The 20127-nt window shown below is 52.9% G+C and overlaps 1 protein-coding gene across 2 annotated transcripts in view; it reads right to left on the bottom strand.

Moving 5' to 3' along the window:
- TATDN1 (TatD DNase domain containing 1) overlaps positions 1 to 731 on the bottom strand; it is a 48186-nt gene extending 47455 nt beyond the window's left edge. For both annotated transcript variants that reach the window (XM_078621014.1, XM_078621013.1), the window contains exon 1: positions 609 to 731. In XM_078621014.1, the coding sequence (XP_078477140.1) occupies positions 609 to 645 (37 nt within the window). In that variant the 5' untranslated portion in view covers positions 646 to 731. The remainder of the gene's footprint in view (positions 1 to 608) is intronic.
- Between the last annotated feature and the right edge of the window lie 19396 nt (positions 732 to 20127).

Raw genomic sequence — 20127 nt, 5'->3', positions numbered from 1 at the left:
TGGGTGAGTTGGTGGGCGAGTGGGTGTCTTCTATACTTTAGGCTGCTATATATTTCCACACGATAAGCCACTTCACGGAGCTATCATTTGTAACAGCCATGCAGCTTCTAAAGAGCAACGTAGCTCAGTGGGCTTTAACTGTTTAAGAGGAAAAAAAAGTTATATTTGTATATATTTAAAGTCATGTTTACCTTGCCTATAGTTAACACTCCCATCGTGTTAATGGGTAGTTTATTGCAGTAACGTTGCTCCCGTGCCCCACACTGGATATCTGAAAAAAGAGCTGTATAGCTCATCGGATTGCGCCTCCGGCAGTATAAGCGTTTTGATTCTGTAACTGTGGCAACATGATCGGGCGGGAAGGAGGAGGCGGTGCAGCCTGTCTCCTCCGTGGAGTTCGAGGCAATGAATCCAGGCCACGGCGCTAGGCGAGACCGAGGCTTCACGCTAGCCCTGGAGAACTCGACTAGGCCTTGCCGCCAGTGTTTCCGTCTTCTACGGAGCTACAGGGCGCGGTCGGCGAGGCCGGGCGGGGTGTGGTCCTCTCATCGCGGCACTCAGCCACGGAGGGGAGAGGGATGAGGAGAAGGAATGGCGTCTTCTCTCACCCACGAATCTCAGCGCCGCGCTGCGAATAGCCGCCATTGCGAGAACAGAAGCCTTGCCACGCTCCGACTCGCCTGACGTCACGCCGAGCTGAAGGAACGCCCGGTGACATGACGTCACATCCCTCCCTCCCCCCCGCCACCTCCTGACCAGACGTCACTCGGGTGGTAACCCACCACCCTTTCACGTACAGCATGGCGTGACGTCTTTGATAAGCTGAAGGAACACCCGCTTACATGACGTCACGTCGCGTCCCTGCCCCTTCTCTAACCAGACGTCACTCGGGTGCTGAACCCACCAAACCTCCGACGTGAAACGTCATCCTACAGCCTAGCGTGACGTCATACGTAGTGTGAATTGATCAGATTCGCAAATTAAATTACAATCGATTAATCGAATTTGTCTATTTGGTTGGTGCTGATTGCCAGCTGATCGTTGCTGTGGTTGTATCGATTTCACTCCAAGTCTTTTCTAGAGATACTGTGACCACTTTATGTGTGAAAGTGCATCCTTGATTTTAAATATGCTAATTAGTTCATGAACTGACTGTGCTGGGAATTGATTTCTCACTGGAAAGGTGAGACAGAGTCACTCACCTGTAATGATTGAGATGGACCAAGAGTCACTTACTGTACTGATTGAGATGCACACACACAGAGGCGTAGCTAGGGGGGGGCAGGGGGGTACACGTGTCCCCGGGCGCCAAGGTAAAGGGGCGCCAAAATGAGGCTTACAACGTTACATTATAACTGATTGCGGCGGGCGCGCAGCCTGAAACTACTGCACAAATCTACACCTCAACCTAAAAGTTTATATATCCCGCCACACACAGCCTACATGTCATGTCATTACATTTTGGTACGCGCGCCTATTAAGAACTTACATGGAAGAACGTCCCAAACAACAGACAGGCACAGTCTTTCAGCCTTAGTCACTGGCCTGTTTTTGGTGGTGGAAACTACGACGGCCTGAAACACGCTGGAGTGCACGATCAGAAGCTGTTAAAGCTATCTATGAAGGACTGGATGAACTAGTAGGACTTCTAGACAAATTATCGAAGGACGTAACTATGACGCCTGAAACCAGAAGTGATGCAGAACAGTTACAGGCATGCGTATTAAATTTTAACTTCATAGTTTTATTACATTTCTGGAATGTCATTCTTGGAAAAATTAACCGTGTTCAGAAGCACTTACAGGATCCTACTATGAATTTCAAGGAAGCAGCAACTGATCTTGAATCTTTGGAGCATGAATTTGTAAAGCTTCGTGATGATTTGAGCCAAGTTGCTGTAGAAAACGCCAAAACAAGATGCACAGCCTGGGGGATCGATGTGGACAGAAGAATTAGGCGACGTCGGAAGATGCCAGGAGAACTGGCAAGAGATGCAGAACTTTCAGCAGAAGAAGAAATTGTGCGCGTTATGAAGAGCGTATTTTATCGACTTCAACAGGAGATGTCAACACGGTTTTTACGACTAAAAGACCTGAACACAAAATTTGGATTTTTGCTGGACGTCAAAACTCTTCTATCCGACACAGATGTCGTTGCAATTCGTCGAAATTGTAAAGATTTTGGAAATTTCTATGACACTGACATCAATGGCCACGAACTTTTCACAGAAATTGGAGATTGCAAAATGCTGCTCAGTAACCGGAATGAAGTTCTACCAAAAACTCCTTTGGATCTTCTTGGTTTTATTGTGTTTTATGGAGACGACAAATTTCCGAATTTGCGAATTTCACTGCAAATTTGATTAACAATAGCAGTCTCAATTGCAAGCTGTGAGCGGTCGTTCAGCAAATTGAAACTTATTTTGTCGTATTTGCGTGCTTCAATGGGACAAGATCGTCTCAGCGATCTTGCTCTTCTTAGCGTTGAAGAGAAACATTGGAAAAAACAGATTTTGATTACGTGATTGACCAGTTTGCGACAGTGAAATCTACAAAAAATTATACTTTGTAGACTGTCAACCAGTCTACGACAGTCACTGAGTGAGCCATGTAATATCATTTCTATTAATTTGCTTCTTTAAATACAATGTTTCATTAAAATAAAATTGTTATTCCTTATTCGATGTAAAAGGAAAATGTGATTAAACGGGGGGGGGGGGGGGGGGGCGCCAATATTATAGTTCGTCCCTGGGCGCAAAATATCCTAGCTACGCCTCTGCACACACAGTCACTGACCTGCACTGATTGAGATGCACACAGTCACACACCTGCACTGGTTGAGATGCACACAGTCACTCACCTGCACTGGTTGAGATGCACACATTCACTCACCTGCACTGATTGAGATGCACACAGTCACACACCTGCACTGGTTGAGATGCACACAGTCACTCACCTGCACTGGTTGAGATGCACACATTCACTCACCTGCACTGATTGAGATGCACACAGTCACTCGCCTGCACTGAATGAGATGCACACACAGTCACTCACCTGCACTGGTTGAGATGCACACAGTCACACACCTGTACTGATTGAGATGCACACAGTCACTCACCTACACTGGTTGAGATGCACACAGTCACTCACCTGCACTGATTGAGATGCACACAGTCACACACCTGCACTGGTTGAGATGCACACAGTCACACACCTGCACTGGTTGAGATGCACACAGTCACTCACCTGCACTGGTTGAGATGCACACAGTCACACACCTGCACTCATTGAGATGCACACAGTCACACACCTGCACTCATTGAGATGCACACAGTCACTCACTGTACTGGTTGAGATGCACACAGTCACACACCTGCACTGGTTGAGATGCACACAGTCACACACCTGCACTGGTTGAGATGCACACAGTCACTGACCTGCACTGGTTGAGATGCACACAGTCACTCACCTGCACTGATTGAGATGCACACAGTAACACACCTGCACTGATTGAGATGCACACAGTAACACACCTGCACTGGTTGAGATGCACACAGTCACACACCTGCACTGATTGAGATGCACACAGTCACTCACCTGCTCTGGTTGAGATGCACACAGTCACACACCTGCACTGATTGAGATGCACACAGTCACACACCTGCACTGGTTGAGATGCACACAGTCACTCACCTGCACTGAATGAGATGCACACAGTCACACACCTGCACTGATTGAGATGCACACAGTCACACACCTGCACTGGTTGAGATGCACACATTCACACACCTGCACTGGTTGAGATGCACACAGTCACTCACCTGCACTGAATGAGATGCACACAGTCACACACCTGCACTGATTGAGATGCACACAGTCACTCACTGTACTGGTTGAGATGCACACAGTCACTCACCTGCACTGAATGAGATGCACACAGTCACACACCTGCACTGATTGAGATGCACACAGTCACACACCTGCACTGGTTGAGATGCACACAGTCACACACCTGCACTGAATGAGATGCACACATTCACTCACCTGCACTGATTGAGATGCACACAGTCACACACCTGCACTGAATGAGATGCACACACAGTCACTCACCTGCACTGGTTGAGATGCACACAGTCACACACCTGCACTGATTGAGATGCACACAGTCACTCACCTACACTGTTTGAGATGCACACAGTCACTCACCTGCACTGATTGATATGCACACAGTCACACACCTGCACTGGTTGAGATGCACACAGTCACACACCTGCACTGGTTGAGATGCACACAGTCACTCACCTGCACTGATTGAGATGCACACAGTCACTCACTGCACTGATTGAGATGCACACAGTCACTCACCTGCACTGGTTGAGATGCACACAGTCACACACCTGCACTGGTTGAGATGCACACAGTCACACACCTGCACTGATTGAGATGCACACAGTCACACACCTGCACTGGCTGAGATGCACACAGTCACTCACCTGCACTGGTTGAGATGCACACAGTCACACACCTGCACTCATTGAGATGCACACAGTCACTCACCTGCACTGGTTGAGATGCACACAGTCACTCACTGTACTGGTTGAGATGCACACAGTCACTCACCTGCACTGAATGAGATGCACACAGTCACTCACCTGCACTGGTTGAGATGCACACAGTCACTCACCTGCACTGGTCGAGATGCACACAGTCACACACCTGCACTGGTTGAGATGCACACAGTCACTCACCTACACTGGTTGAGATGCACACAGTCACTCACCTGCACTGATTGAGATGCACACAGTCACTCACCTGCACTGAATGAGATGCACACACAGTCACTCACCTGCACTGGTTGAGATGCACACGGTCACACACCTGCACTGATTGAGATGCACACAGTCATTCACCTACACTGGTTGAGATGCACACAGTCACTCACCTGCACAGGTTGAGATGCACACGGTCCCTCACCTGCACTGGTTGAGATGCACACAGTCACTCACCTGCACTGGTTGAGATGCACACAGTCACTCACCTGCACTGGTTGAGATGCACACAGTCACACACCTGCACTGAATGAGATGCACACAGTCACTCACCTGCACTGGTTGAGATGCACACGGTCACTCACCTACACTGGTTGAGATGCACACAGTCACTCACTGTACTGGTTGAGATGCACACAGTCACTCACCTGCACTGGTTGAGATGCACACAGTCACTCACCTGCACTGGTTGAGATGCACACAGTCACTCACCTGCACTGAATGAGATGCACACAGTCACACACCTGCACTGAATGAGATGCACACAGTTACACACCTGCACTGGTTGAGATGCACACAGTCACACACCTGCACTGATTGAGATGCACACAGTCACTCACTGTACTGGTTGAGATGCACACAGTCACTCACCTGCACTGGTTGAGATGCACACAGTCACTCACCTGCACTGGTTGAGATGCACACGGTCACTCACCTGCACTGGTTGAGATGCACACAGTCACTCACCTGCACTGGTTGAGATGCACACGGTCACTCACCTGCACTGAATGAGATGCACACAGTCACTCACCTGCACTGGTTGAGATGCACACAGTCACTCACCTGCACTGGTTGAGATGCACACAGTCACACACCTGTACTGGTTGAGATGCACACAGTCACTCACCTGCACTGGTTGAGATGCACACAGTCACACACCTGCACTCATTGAGATGCACACAGTCACACACCTGCACTGATTGAGATGCACACAGTCACTCACTTGCACTGGTTGAGATGCACACAGTCACTCACTGTACTGGTTGAGATGCACACAGTCACTCACCTGCACTGAATGAGATGCACACAGTCACTCACCTGCACTGGTTGAGATGCACACAGTCACTCACCTGCACTGGTCGAGATGCACACAGTCACACACCTGCACTGGTTGAGATGCACACATTCACTCACCTGCACTGGTTGAGATGCACACATTCACTCACCTGCACTGATTGAGATGCACACAGTCACTCACCTGCACTGGTTGAGATGCACACATTCACTCACCTGCACTGGTTGAGATGCACACAGTCACTCACCTGCACTGGTTGAGATGCACACAGTCACTCACCTGCACTGGTTGAGATGCACACATTCACTCACCTGCACTGATTGAGATGCACACAGTCACTCACCTGCACTGAAAGAGATGCACACACAGTCATTCACCTGCACTGATTGAGATGCACACAGTCACTCACCTACACTGGTTGAGATGCACACAGTCACTCACCTGCACTGATTGAGATGCACACAGTCACTCACCTGTGTAGGGCTGTTACGGGAGGGCTGTAAGTGCATACGATCCAATGGGTAACAAACACAGTGGGCGGAGTTACGGGAGTACACGGGGGGGGTGCCCGCAGCGACGTCCGCATCAGGCAGCCTGGGGGGTTGTGATCCTGATGGGGGGTATAAAGGGGGAGGACAAAGAGAGCTCGGGGCTCAGTCTGGGAACGAAGGAGGAAGAGTGAAGATCCTCTAGCTAGAGCCCTGGACTCCCCTCGACGCCGCCCTTGTCAGGGCTGCAGAGGAGCGAGCCAGAGGCGTGGTTCCGTGAACCAGGGTTAGACCCTGGGACTCCGGAGACCGTAGCCCGACTCACCAGTGTCGGGCCAGTTAGCCTCCCCTAGCTCGTTAGAGGAGGACTTGGGGATAGGTGAGATTAGCTAGGGGGTATCCCCAGTTATCCGGGTGAGGGGGCCGCTACCCCCTCTAGTGTTGTCCTGTACCGATAAGCTGAAATAAATATACGTGTGCCTCAACCTGGGTGTCCAGCGTCTTCACCGGTACTTCATCTGGTGTCAGAAGTACTACGGACATGGAAACACGTCAGACAGCTCGAGCCAGAGTACCGGAGGAGGACACTGCTGAAGTCGTTGAGCCCGAGGCGGCTCACCAAGACATGGCGCAGCCGGGGGCCGACGCGTTCCTACCGGGGCATCGGCATGAAGAGGGGCCGCAGCCAGACGCGCTACGGCTGGCTCACGAGAGACTGGCGGAGCTACTGTACGCCGCTGCCGCCACGCTGGAAAACATCACGCGGCTGGGGGCTGGTGGTCCACCACGGGGCGAGGGGAGTCGTCAACCTGAGCGCCTTCCCGCCATTTCTGAAAACTCAAACTTTGAATTTCCCGCCATCGTCACGGCAGCTACGGAGGGCGTGGCCGGGCTCAACCTTGGGTCCGACACCGCTCTCGCTGGGACAGCTGCGTCATCTCCAGCGGAGGGAGCGTCATCACATCCGCGACAGGCGATTCCATCTGCCATTCGCGCCGACGCACAGCCGAGTCCCGGGGATAGCAGCCTACAGACGTCCAAGGCGAACGCTGCGCTACAACAACGGCTGCCTCCGCTGAAAGAATTTGTTGGTGCAGAGGGCGACTGGGGCGGCTTCCAGCGACGCTTCATCGCCCACCAAGAAATGGCAAGGTGGTCCGACGATGAAGCCCTCTGCGCGCTGCCGGCGCTCCTCGACGCAGACGCGCTCGCCGCCCTCACATCGGCGCCGAAAGAGAAGCGGTCTACTCTGCCGAAGGCACTACAGCTGCTGGCCGGGGTCTATGGACCTTCAGCGGAATGCAGAGAGCGGTTCTACGAGCGCAAGCGGGGTGAGAAGGAGTCGCCCCTGGCATACAGGACGAGCCTCCTAGCGCTGGCTAAGACGGCTTTTCCCCGTATGGACGACGATGGCGTGGACGCGATGGTCACGGAGAAAATACTCCTCCTGGCAGACGACCTGGACATCGCTGTCGTCGCACAGGAGGACGCCGAGATGACCTCTCTTCAGGCGGCGCGCCTCCTTCACGCCAACCTTCTGTCCCTGCGGCGGAAAGCCAGCAGGGCATCGGCAGGGCGTGCGGTGGCTGCAGCCACCCTTCCGACGGAGGAGCTCTTCGCCGTCGACCATCGACGGCAACAGGCGCAAGAAGTACGGTCGGCCCGGGACGGGTCAAGCCGTTTCAACCGCCCGTCGTCTCCACCGGGGCTCCCGCGGTGTTTCAACTGCGGCGTCCGGGGCCACGTCGCCTCGGGGTGCCGCTCTCCTCGACAGCGCGGGACGACGGCTCGACGGGACGCCGGGCCTCCTCCTCCCAAGCTCCAGCAACATGACCCGGCGAGTCGCGGCACCACACATGTTTGGCCAAAGCACCTACCCGTTGCACGCTCTCGCACCACAACAAACGGGGGGCCGATGTCGCGTTGCGAGGGGCCAACGCGGATCACTGCGGGGACTCAAATCGAGCCCAAACAGTGGTCCGTGTTGGCCCATCGCGTGGTAGCCGCGTCGTCAGGGTCGTCGGCCGTAGTCGGACACATTGACGGGGTAGAAGTACGCATCTTGGTCGATACGGGGGCATCGGCGACAATCATTTCGGAATTAATTTACAATATTCTGCCCGTACAAAGCCGGCCTTTACTGCCGGTTAACGTCCCATTCTATGCCGCTAACGGGGGCTCTCTCGGCATCATGGGACAGATTCGAGCGCAAATTTCTATTGGGGACATCAAATTGTCGGGGCCGATTTTCGTTTCCTCCTCGCTGGCGGTTCCGTGCCTGCTGGGGACGGATTTCTTAGGTAAAATGCCCATTCGTATTTTGATCGACCAAGGATGCATTGAGCTTCCATCGGGGCGGCGCATGGCGTTCCTGCCATCCCCTGCGGCGGCTCGGTCGGCGTTCGCGACGGTACCGGCGTTCGTCGTTGAAACTGTTCGTGTGCCGCCGGGAGCTCAAATGCTAGTGCCTCTGAAACTTCGTAAGCCCTTCGCTAAGGGCATAGGGGATCAGGGTGTTTTGCTGGGACCGTCTAGGGCCGGGGTTAATGGGCCTCATTTGATTCCGGCCCAGACCGTCGTAAGAGGGGACGGGGACCCTTTCATCGCGGTCCTAAATGTGGGATCGCAGACGGTGGTGGTTCCTCAAGGGACGGTGCTCGCTCACGCGACGCCAATGCCCTGCGAGGAACCTGTCGCGAACCACGTTGGCACTGCTTCCCGGATGCTCCCACATTCGGACAGCGATGAAGGGTGGATCGACGCGCTTTGTGCGGGATCGACGGACCTGACAAATTCAGAGCGCCAACAGCTTAGAACGCTACTGAGGGAATTTTCCGACGTTTTCAGTCGTGATAAATATGATTTGGGTTGCACTCACCTGCTGCGTCACCATATTGACACGGGTGACAGCGCGCCAATTCGCCAAAATCCGTTTCGGTTAAGTCCCGCCGAAAAGGACCATGTCAAATCGGCTGTTGATGACATGTTAGCCGCCGACATCATTTCTCCCTCCACCAGCCCGTGGGGAGCGCCGATCGTCCTGGTTAAAAAGCAGGACGGCTCGTTGCGGTTTTGCGTGGATTTTCGGCGCCTTAATAAAATTTCGGTTGCCGACGCATACCCGCTCCCACGGATGGACGAATCGCTGGACGCTTTGGCGGGAGCGCGATTCTTCTCCACACTAGATTTACTTTCGGGATTCTGGCAGCTTCCTCTGGACGATGATTCTAAGCCTAAAACTGCTTTCCGTACACCGCACGGCCTGTTCCAATTCAACCGGTTGCCGATGGGCTTACACTCAGCGCCGGCAACTTTCCAGCGATTGATGGAATTGGTTTTGGCTGGATTGCAATGGGAATCGTGCCTGATTTATTTGGATGACGTTATTGTCTTTGGTAAAACTTTTGATGAACATCTCCAGAGGTTGCGGGCGGTTTTCCTAAAGATGCGGGCTGCTAATTTGAAATTTAAGCCCCAAAAATGCCATTTGTTACGCGAGTCGGTGCGTTATTTGGGGCACATCGTAGGGCGCTCGGGTATTGCTACCGATCCCGCCAAAACGCAGTGTGTCAGCTCCTGGCCGACTCCCACCTCGGTGGGAGAGGTCAGGAGTTTTATTGGCTTCGCATCATATTACCGACGCTTCGTCGCTAATTTTGCAACAATTGCCAAACCCCTACACGCGTTAACATCTAAAGGGGTTCGGTTCCACTGGGGTCAGGATGAGGAAGCTGCTTTCTGCTCCCTTCGGGACGCGCTGGTGAAGGCTCCTCCCTTGATTTACCCAGATTTTTCGAGGCCGTTTTTGCTCGACACCGACGCGAGCAACACGGGTATTGGAGGCGTGCTTTCCCAGGTGGTTGACGGCGTGGAACGGGTGGTCGCGTACGGCAGTCGGGTGTTGTCTCCAACGGAGCAAAGATATTGTGTCACCCGTAGGGAACTGTTGGCAATTGTCTATTTCATCCAACAGTATCGCCCATATCTGTACGGTCGGCATTTCACCGTCCGCACAGATCATGCGGCACTGCAGTACGCCCTGAAGGTTCAACAGCCATCGGGACAATTGTCCCGATGGCTGGAGGTCCTCCAGGATTTCAGTTTTGAAACCACTTATCGTAAGGGCGTTCGCCACACCAACGCTGACGCTCTGTCACGGATGCCAACCGCCTCCGAATGCGCATGTCTCCTGGGGTCGGGGCGTTGCAAGCCAGTGGGGGACGTGATGGTTCCGGTCCTGGCGGCGGCCGCCGACGATGAAACGGTAGTCCCCATTGATATCGCCGAACAGGGGAGAGATTCCCTGCTTGGATTGCCCGTTGATGAATGGGGGCGCCTCCAGTTGGAGGATGCCTCCCTCCTCGCGTTGCGTCGTCGCGCCGGGGAGAGGGGGCGTGTGACGGGTCATGCCGACGCATGGGAAACCCATGCGGGCTTGCTTATGCATTGGGACGGGAAATCCCAGCGTCACCGGCTGGTGGTCCCTTCTGGCCTACGAGGTAAGGTGGTGTGGGCTGCTCATGAGCGCCTCCTCCACCTAGGTACCCAGAAAACACTCGCCTTGCTTCAGCTGAATTTTTTTTGGCCGGGTATGACAAGGGATGTTGCTGATCTGTTGGCGGCATGCCCTCAGTGTGCGCAGCGCAAACCACCGGCACGGGAGTCGAACCCGCCCTTACAATCCATCCAGGTCTCCAGAATAAATGAACTGGTCGCACTGGATATTCTGGGGCCATTCCCCGCCACCTCCAGGGGAAATAAATATTTGCTTACTGGGGTCGAATATTTTACGCGCTGGCCTATGGCCTGGCCCCTGGCGAATCAGTCGGCAGCAGCCATCGTCGACGCCTTTGTCCAAGGTTATGTCATGGACAAAGGTGCCCCGGAGCGGTTGTTGACCGACCAGGGTAGAAATTTTTCGGGGAAACTCCTAAAACAAGTCTGTGATCTCCTGGGAACGAAAAAAATTCGAACCTCCCCCTATCACCCGCAAACGGACGGGATGGTCGAGCGTCTGCATCGCACCATCACGTCTATGTTGTCGCAGCAAGTTTCGGACTCACAGGCTGATTGGGACTTACAAATTCAAGGGGTTCTAGCGGCATACAGATTGGCTCCCCATGCTGCGACGGGGTTTTCACCTTTCTTTCTTATGTATGGCCGCGAACCCGACCCACCTGTTCGGGCACAGTTGCAGATCCACGTGCCGCTGGGCAAATCTAAATTGGACGATCACGTTAAATTTAACCTTGACAAACTGACTGAGGCGCGGGATGCGGCGAGGCTAAATTCTGACAGGCGTCAGAAGGCGAACGAGCGCCTCAGACTGGCTCGCGCGCACGTGCTGCAGTGGAAGCCGGGGGACAGGGCATGGCTGCACTGTCCCCAGGTACCACTCGCGACCTCCTCTAAACTCGTACGCCCGTGGCGGGGCCCCGTCGAGGTTATTGAGGTTTTGAGGCCTCAGTGCGTTCGAATCCAATGGGGGAGGCGCCGGTGGTTTGTACACCCCTCTAGGCTGAAGCCGTTTGTTGCGGTGCGGGGGCCCACGCCACGCACGCGAGGCCAAGCATGTGGGGGGTCGACCGACTCGGAGGGTCCGTCGCTGCTCTCGCCTGATGTGTTGCCGGCTGTCCCACCCACAGGTGTACCGGGAATGACGGGCTCACGCCCTGGAACCCCCACAGGAGATGCCGACAGTCGCGCGACTTCAATCGCGACCTCACCTCGAATGGGACAGCCGCCACCGGATGGTCCGCCGTCCGGGGTTGCCCCGTGTGACGGGCCTGCGGCAAGGACGCGCGCTAAAATGCGCAGACTCTTATAATATACAGCAGGAAGAAAAAGGAAAAAAAAAAAAAAACTTTTCTTATTTATTTTCCTTCACGTGTCATGGTTACTGTATGCTGCGTCGGTGGTGTGCTCCTTGCACACTGAGTGTGTTGTGTTGTGTGGGCGCGGTGTGTGTGTTGTGGGTGCGTTGTGTGTCGTGGGTGTGCTGTGTGTGATGGGGGAGTTCCTGGCTAGTTGTACATACGTGCTTACGGATTTCGTATTTATGCGGGGGGGGGGGGTGCGTCGGACATTCCCTTCGGGGGTATGGTTGTTGTTCTTGTTGTCGTTCTGCTATTTGCATTTTGTTGAAAAAATGAGGCACACACGGGGTCGAGGGGTAATTGTTCCTTTATTTGGAATTGTTGCAGCCGGGACGGCTGCGAGCTGTAATGGGGGGGGTGATGTAGGGCTGTTACGGGAGGGCTGTAAGTGCATACGATCCAATGGGTAACAAACACAGTGGGCGGAGTTACGGGAGTACACGGGGGGGGTGCCCGCAGCGACGTCCGCATCAGGCAGCCTGGGGGGTTGTGATCCTGATGGGGGGTATAAAGGGGGAGGACAAAGAGAGCTCGGGGCTCAGTCTGGGAACGAAGGAGGAAGAGTGAAGATCCTCTAGCTAGAGCCCTGGACTCCCCTCGACGCCGCCCTTGTCAGGGCTGCAGAGGAGCGAGCCAGAGGCGTGGTTCCGTGAACCAGGGTTAGACCCTGGGACTCCGGAGACCGTAGCCCGACTCACCAGTGTCGGGCCAGTTAGCCTCCCCTAGCTCGTTAGAGGAGGACTTGGGGATAGGTGAGATTAGCTAGGGGGTATCCCCAGTTATCCGGGTGAGGGGGCCGCTACCCCCTCTAGTGTTGTCCTGTACCGATAAGCTGAAATAAATATACGTGTGCCTCAACCTGGGTGTCCAGCGTCTTCACCGGTACTTCACCTGCACTGAATGAGATGCACACACAGTCACTCACCTGCACTGGTTGAGATGCACACGGTCACACACCTGCACTGATTGAGATGCACACAGTCATTCACCTACACTGGTTGAGATGCACACAGTCACTCACCTGCACAGGTTGAGATGCACACGGTCCCTCACCTGCACTGGTTGAGATGCACACAGTCACTCACCTGCATTGGTTGAGATGCACACAGTCACTCACCTGCACTGGTTGAGATGCACACAGTCACACACCTGCACTGAATGAGATGCACACAGTCACTCACCTGCACTGGTTGAGATGCACACGGTCACTCACCTACACTGGTTGAGATGCACACAGTCACTCACTGTACTGGTTGAGATGCACACAGTCACTCACCTGCACTGGTTGAGATGCACACAGTCACTCACCTGCACTGGTTGAGATGCACACAGTCACTCACCTGCACTGAATGAGATGCACACAGTCACACACCTGCACTGAATGAGATGCACACAGTTACACACCTGCACTGGTTGAGATGCACACAGTCACACACCTGCACTGATTGAGATGCACACAGTCACTCACTGTACTGGTTGAGATGCACACAGTCACACACCTGCACTCATTGAGATGCACACAGTCACACACCTGCACTGATTGAGATGCACACAGTCACTCACCTGCACTGGTTGAGATGCACACAGTCACTCACCTGCACTGGTTGAGATGCACACAGTCACACACCTGCACTCATTGAGATGCACACAGTCACTCACCTGCACTGGTTGAGATGCACACAGTCACACACCTGCACTGGTTGAGATGCACACAGTCACACACCTGCACTCATTGAGATGCACACAGTCACTCACCTGCACTGGTTGAGATGCACACAGTCACACACCTGCACTGGTTGAGATGCACACAGTCACACACCTGCACTCATTGAGATGCACACAGTCACTCACCTGCACTGGTTGAGATGCACACAGTCACACACCTGCACTCATTGAGATGCACACAGTCACTCACCTGCACTGGTTGAGATGCACACAGTCACTCACTGTACTGGTTGAGATGCACACAGTCACTCACCTGCACTGAATGAGATGCACACAGTCACTCACCTGCACTGGTTGAGATGCACACAGTCACTCACCTGCACTGGTCGAGATGCACACAGTCACACACCTGCACTGGTTGAGATGCACACAGTCACTCACCTGCACTGGTTGAGATGCACACAGTCATACACCTGCACTGATTGAGATGCACACAGTCACTCACCTACACTGGTTGAGATGCACACAGTCACTCACCTGCACTGATTGAGATGCACACAGTCACTCACCTGCACTGAATGAGATGCACACACAGTCACTCACCTGCACTGGTTGAGATGCACACGGTCACACACCTGCACTGATTGAGATGCACACAGTCATTCACCTACACTGGTTGAGATGCACACAGTCACTCACCTGCACAGGTTGAGATGCACACGGTCCCTCACCTGCACTGGTTGAGATGCACACAGTCACTCACCTGCACTGGTTGAGATGCACACAGTCACTCACCTGCACTGGTTGAGATGCACACAGTCACACACCTGCACTGAATGAGATGCACACAGTCACTCACCTGCACTGGTTGAGATGCACACGGTGACTCACCTACACTGGTTGAGATGCACACAGTCACTCACTGTACTGGTTGAGATGCACACAGTCACTCACCTGCACTGGTTGAGATGCACACAGTCACTCACCTGCACTGGTTGAGATGCACACAGTCACTCACCTGCACTGAATGAGATGCACACAGTCACACACCTGCACTGAATGAGATGCACACAGTTACACACCTGCACTGGTTGAGATGCACACAGTCACACACCTGCACTGATTGAGATGCACACAGTCACTCACTGTACTGGTTGAGATGCACACAGTCACTCACCTGCACTGGTTGAGATGCACACAGTCACTCACCTGCACTGGTTGAGATGCACACAGTCACTCACCTGCACTGGTTGAGATGCACACGGTCACTCACCTGCACTGGTTGAGATGCACACAGTCACTCACCTGCACTGGTTGAGATGCACACGGTCACTCACCTACACTGGTTGAGATGCACACAGTCACTCACCTGCACTGGTTGAGATGCACACAGTCACTCACCTACACTGGTTGAGATGCACACAGTCACTCACCTGCACTGGTTGAGATGCACACAGTCACTCACCTGCACTGGTTGAGATGCACACGGTCACTCACCTGCACTGGTTGAGATGCACACAGTCACTCACCTGCACTGGTTGAGATGCACACAGTCACACACCTGCACTGAATGAGATGCACACAGTAACTCACCTGCACTGGTTGAGATGCACACAGTCACTCACCTGCACTGGTTGAGATGCACACAGTCACACACCTGTACTGGTTGAGATGCACACAGTCACTCACCTGCACTGGTTGAGATGCACACAGTCACACACCTGCACTCATTGAGATGCACACAGTCACACACCTGCACTGATTGAGATGCACACAGTCACTCACCTGCACTGGTTGAGATGCACACAGTCATTCACTGTACTGGTTGAGATGCACACAGTCACTCACCTGCACTGAATGAGATGCACACAGTCACTCACCTGCACTGGTTGAGATGCACACAGTCACTCACCTGCACTGGTCGAGATGCACACAGTCACACACCTGCACTGGTTGAGATGCACACAGTCACTCACCTGCACTGGTTGAGATGCACACATTCACTCACCTGCACTGATTGAGATGCACACAGTCACTCACCTGCACTGAAAGAGATGCACACACAGTCACTCACCTGCACTGGTTGAAATGCACACAGTCACACACCTGCACTGATTGAGATGCACACAGTCACTCACCTACACTGGTTGAGATGCACACAGTCACTCACCTGCACTGATTGAGATGCACACAGTCACTCACCTGCACTGAATGAAATGCACACACAGTCACTCACCTGCACTGGTTGAGATGCACACGGTCACACACCTGCACTGATTGAGATGCACACAGTCATTCACCTACACTGGTTGAGATGCACACAGTCACTCACCTGCACAGGTTGAGATGCACACGGTCCCTCACCTGCACTGGTTGAGATGCACACAGTCACTCACCTGCACTGGTTGAGATGCACACAGTCACTCACCTGCACTGGTTGAGATGCACACAGTCACACACCTGCACTGAATGAGATGCACACAGTCACTCACCTGCACTGGTTGAGATGCACACGGTCACTCACCTACACTGGTTGAGATGCACACAGTCACTCACTGTACTGGTTGAGATGCACACAGTCACTCACCTGCACTGGTTGAGATGCACACAGTCACTCACCTGCACTGGTTGAGATGCACACAGTCACTCACCTGCACTGAATGAGATGCACACAGTCACACACCTGCACTGAATGAGATGCACACAGTTACACACCTGCACTGGTTGAGATGCACACAGTCACACACCTGCACTGATTGAGATGCACACAGTCACTCACTGTACTGGTTGAGATGCACACAGTCACTCACCTGCACTGGTTGAGATGCACACAGTCACTCACCTGCACTGGTTGAGATGCACACGGTCACTCACCTGCACTGGTTGAGATGCACACAGTCACTCACCTGCACTGGTTGAGATGCACACGGTCACTCACCTGCACTGGTTGAGATGCACACAGTCACTCACCTGCACTGGTTGAGATGCACACAGTCACACACCTGCACTGAATGAGATGCACACAGTCACTCACCTGCACTGGTTGAGATGCACACAGTCACTCACCTGCACTGGTTGAGATGCACACAGTCACACACCTGTACTGGTTGAGATGCACACAGTCACTCACCTGCACTGGTTGAGATGCACACAGTCACTCACCTGCAATGGTTGAGATGCACACAGTCACTCACCTGCACTGGTTGAGATGCACACAGTCACTCACCTGCACTGGTTGAGATGCACACGGTCACTCACCTGCACTGGTTGAGATGCACACAGTCACTCACCTGCACTGGTTGAGATGCACACAGTCACTCACCTGCACTGGTTGAGATGCACACAGTCACTCACCTGCACTGGTTGAGATGCACACAGTCACTCACCTGCATTGAATGAGATGCACACAGTCACTCACCTGCACTGGTTGAGATGCACACAGTCACTCACCTGCACTGGTTGAGATGCACACAGTCACTCACCTGCACTGAATGAGATGCACACAGTTACACACCTGCACTGATTGAGATGCACACGGTCACTCACTGTACTGGTTGAGATGCACACAGTCACTCACCTGCACTGGTTGAGATGCACACAGTCACTCACCTGCACTGGTTGAGATGCACACAGTCACTCACCTTCACTGGTTGAGATGCACACAGTCACTCACCTGCACTGGTTGAGATGCACACAGTCACTCACTTGCACTGGTTGAGATGCACACAGTCACTCACCTGCACTGAATGAGATGCACACAGTTACACACCTGCACTGATTGAGATGCACACGGTCACTCACTGTACTGGTTGAGATGCACACAGTCACTCACCTGCACTGGTTGAGATGCACACAGTCACTCACCTTCACTGTTTGAGATGCACACGGTCACTCACCTGCACTGGTTGAGATGCACACAGTCACTCACCTGCACTGGTTGAGATGCACACAGTCACACACCTGCACTGGTTGAGATGCACACAGTCACTCACCTACACTGGTTGAGATGCACACAGTCACACACCTGCACTGGTTGAGATGCACACAGTCACTCACCTTCACTGGTTGAGATACACACGGTCACTCACCTGCACTGGTTGAGATGCACACAGTCACTCACTTGCACTGGTTGAGATGCACACAGTCACACACCTGTACTGGTTGAGATGCACACAATCACTCACCTGCACTGGTTGAGATGCACACAGTCACTCACCTGCACTGGTTGAGATGCACACAGTCACACACCTGTACTGGTTGAGATGCACACAATCACTCACCTGCACTGGTTGAGATGCACACAGTCACTCACCTGCACTGGTTGAGATGCACACGGTCACTTACCTGCACTGGTTGAGATGCACACAGTCACTCACCTGCACTGGTTGAGATGCACACAGTCACTCACCTGCACTGGTTGAGATGCACACAGTCACTCACCTGCACTGGTTGAGATGCACACAGTCACTCACTGAGACTTCGTCCCACCGACTTATTCCTTAAGTGGTGCTGCCTCTCTACTTCTCTGGCCCCGCCCATCTACTTCTGGCCCCGCCCCTCTCCTTCTCTTTCTGCGCGCTTCGCTTGGCTGCCACCGGAGTTGATGGAGCCCCGAGTCGCATTCACTGCTGGCGTCTGAGAGTGGCGATGCAGCAGCGTGCTGGGCTTGCGATGATGGCCTGGATGGTGCTGCTGGCTCTACCGCTGCTCACGGTGGCGCAGCAAGGTACCAGCTACACCCACACGTGCACGCGTTTACATAACTGAGTGGCCGATGTAAATTCTAGTGATATTCTAGAAGGCATAGAAAGCTGAGTGATATAAATTCTAGTGATGTTCTAGATAGGCTAGAGAGCTGAGTGGCTGATGTAATTCTAGTGATATTCTAGAAGGGCTAGAGAGCTGAGTGATATACATTATTGTGATTTTCTATAAGGGCTAGAGAACTGTAGTGAGTGATGTAAATTCTAGTGATGTTCTAGAAGGGCTAGAGAGCTGAGTGATGTAAATTCTAGTGATGTTCTAGAAGGGCTAGACATGCGAATAGTTAAATTATAGTTGTGATATTGAAAAACTAGAGAGCTGAGTGATGGATATACTAGTGATGTTCTCCAAGGGCTAGATAGCACACAATGACTCACAGACTCTCACATAGACCCACAGACTCACACAGAGACCCACAGACTCACATAGAGACCCACATTCTCACACAGAAACCCACAGACTCACACAGAGACCACAAGACTCCCAAAGAGACACACAGGCTCACATGGAGATCCACAGGCCCACACAGAGACCCACAGACTCACATAGAGACTCTCAGACTCACACAGAGTACCACAGTCTCACATAGAGACCTACAGACTCACGTAGAGACCCACAGACCCGCATAAAGACCCACAGACTCACACAGAGACCCACAATCTCACACAGAGACCCACAGTCTCACATAGAGACCCACAGACTCACGTACAGACCAACAGACTCACGTAAAGACCCACAGACCTCACGTACAGACTGACTGACTCATATAGGAAACCACAGACTCACGTAGAGACCCACAGACTCACATAGAGACCCACAGACTAACCTAGAGACGCACTGACTCATATAGAAACCGACAGACTCACGTAGAGACTCACTGACTCACATAGAGACCCACGAACAACATTTGAGTGGCTTTCCGCTTGCCTAACACTTTGATAGTTTTTTTTTTAAACTTGGAAGATACAAACAGGTTGTCTCTCTCATCCCTACAAACACGGCCACTACAACCATGACCACCACTGTCACCATCACCATCATCACAGTCAGCAGGATCAGCAATACAACCATAACCACTACTAACACTATCAGCACCATCACAATCAGCACCATCCCCACGGAAACCATCACCACCACTGCCATCATCATCATCACCACCGCCATCATCACAATACCACTGTCACCATTACCACCACTGTCACCATTACCAACAATGTCACCATCACCACCACTGCCATCATCATCACCACCGCCATCATCACAATACCACTGTCATCATCACGACCACTGCCACCTTCACAATACCACTGCCACCATCACAATACCACTGTCACCATCACCTCCACTGTCATCATCACGAACACTGTCACCATCATGAACACTGCCACCATCACAATACCACTGTCACCATCACCACCACTGTCACCATCACGAACACTGCCACCATCATGAACACTGCCAACCATCACAATACCACTGTCACCATCACCA

Source organism: Lampetra planeri, chromosome 77, assembly GCF_965212315.1.
Source record: "Lampetra planeri chromosome 77, kcLamPlan1.2.h2, whole genome shotgun sequence".
NCBI lineage: Eukaryota > Metazoa > Chordata > Hyperoartia > Petromyzontiformes > Petromyzontidae > Lampetra > Lampetra planeri.
Note: the sequence above shows the minus strand (reverse complement) of the source record. Positions and strands in the feature narration are given on the sequence as shown.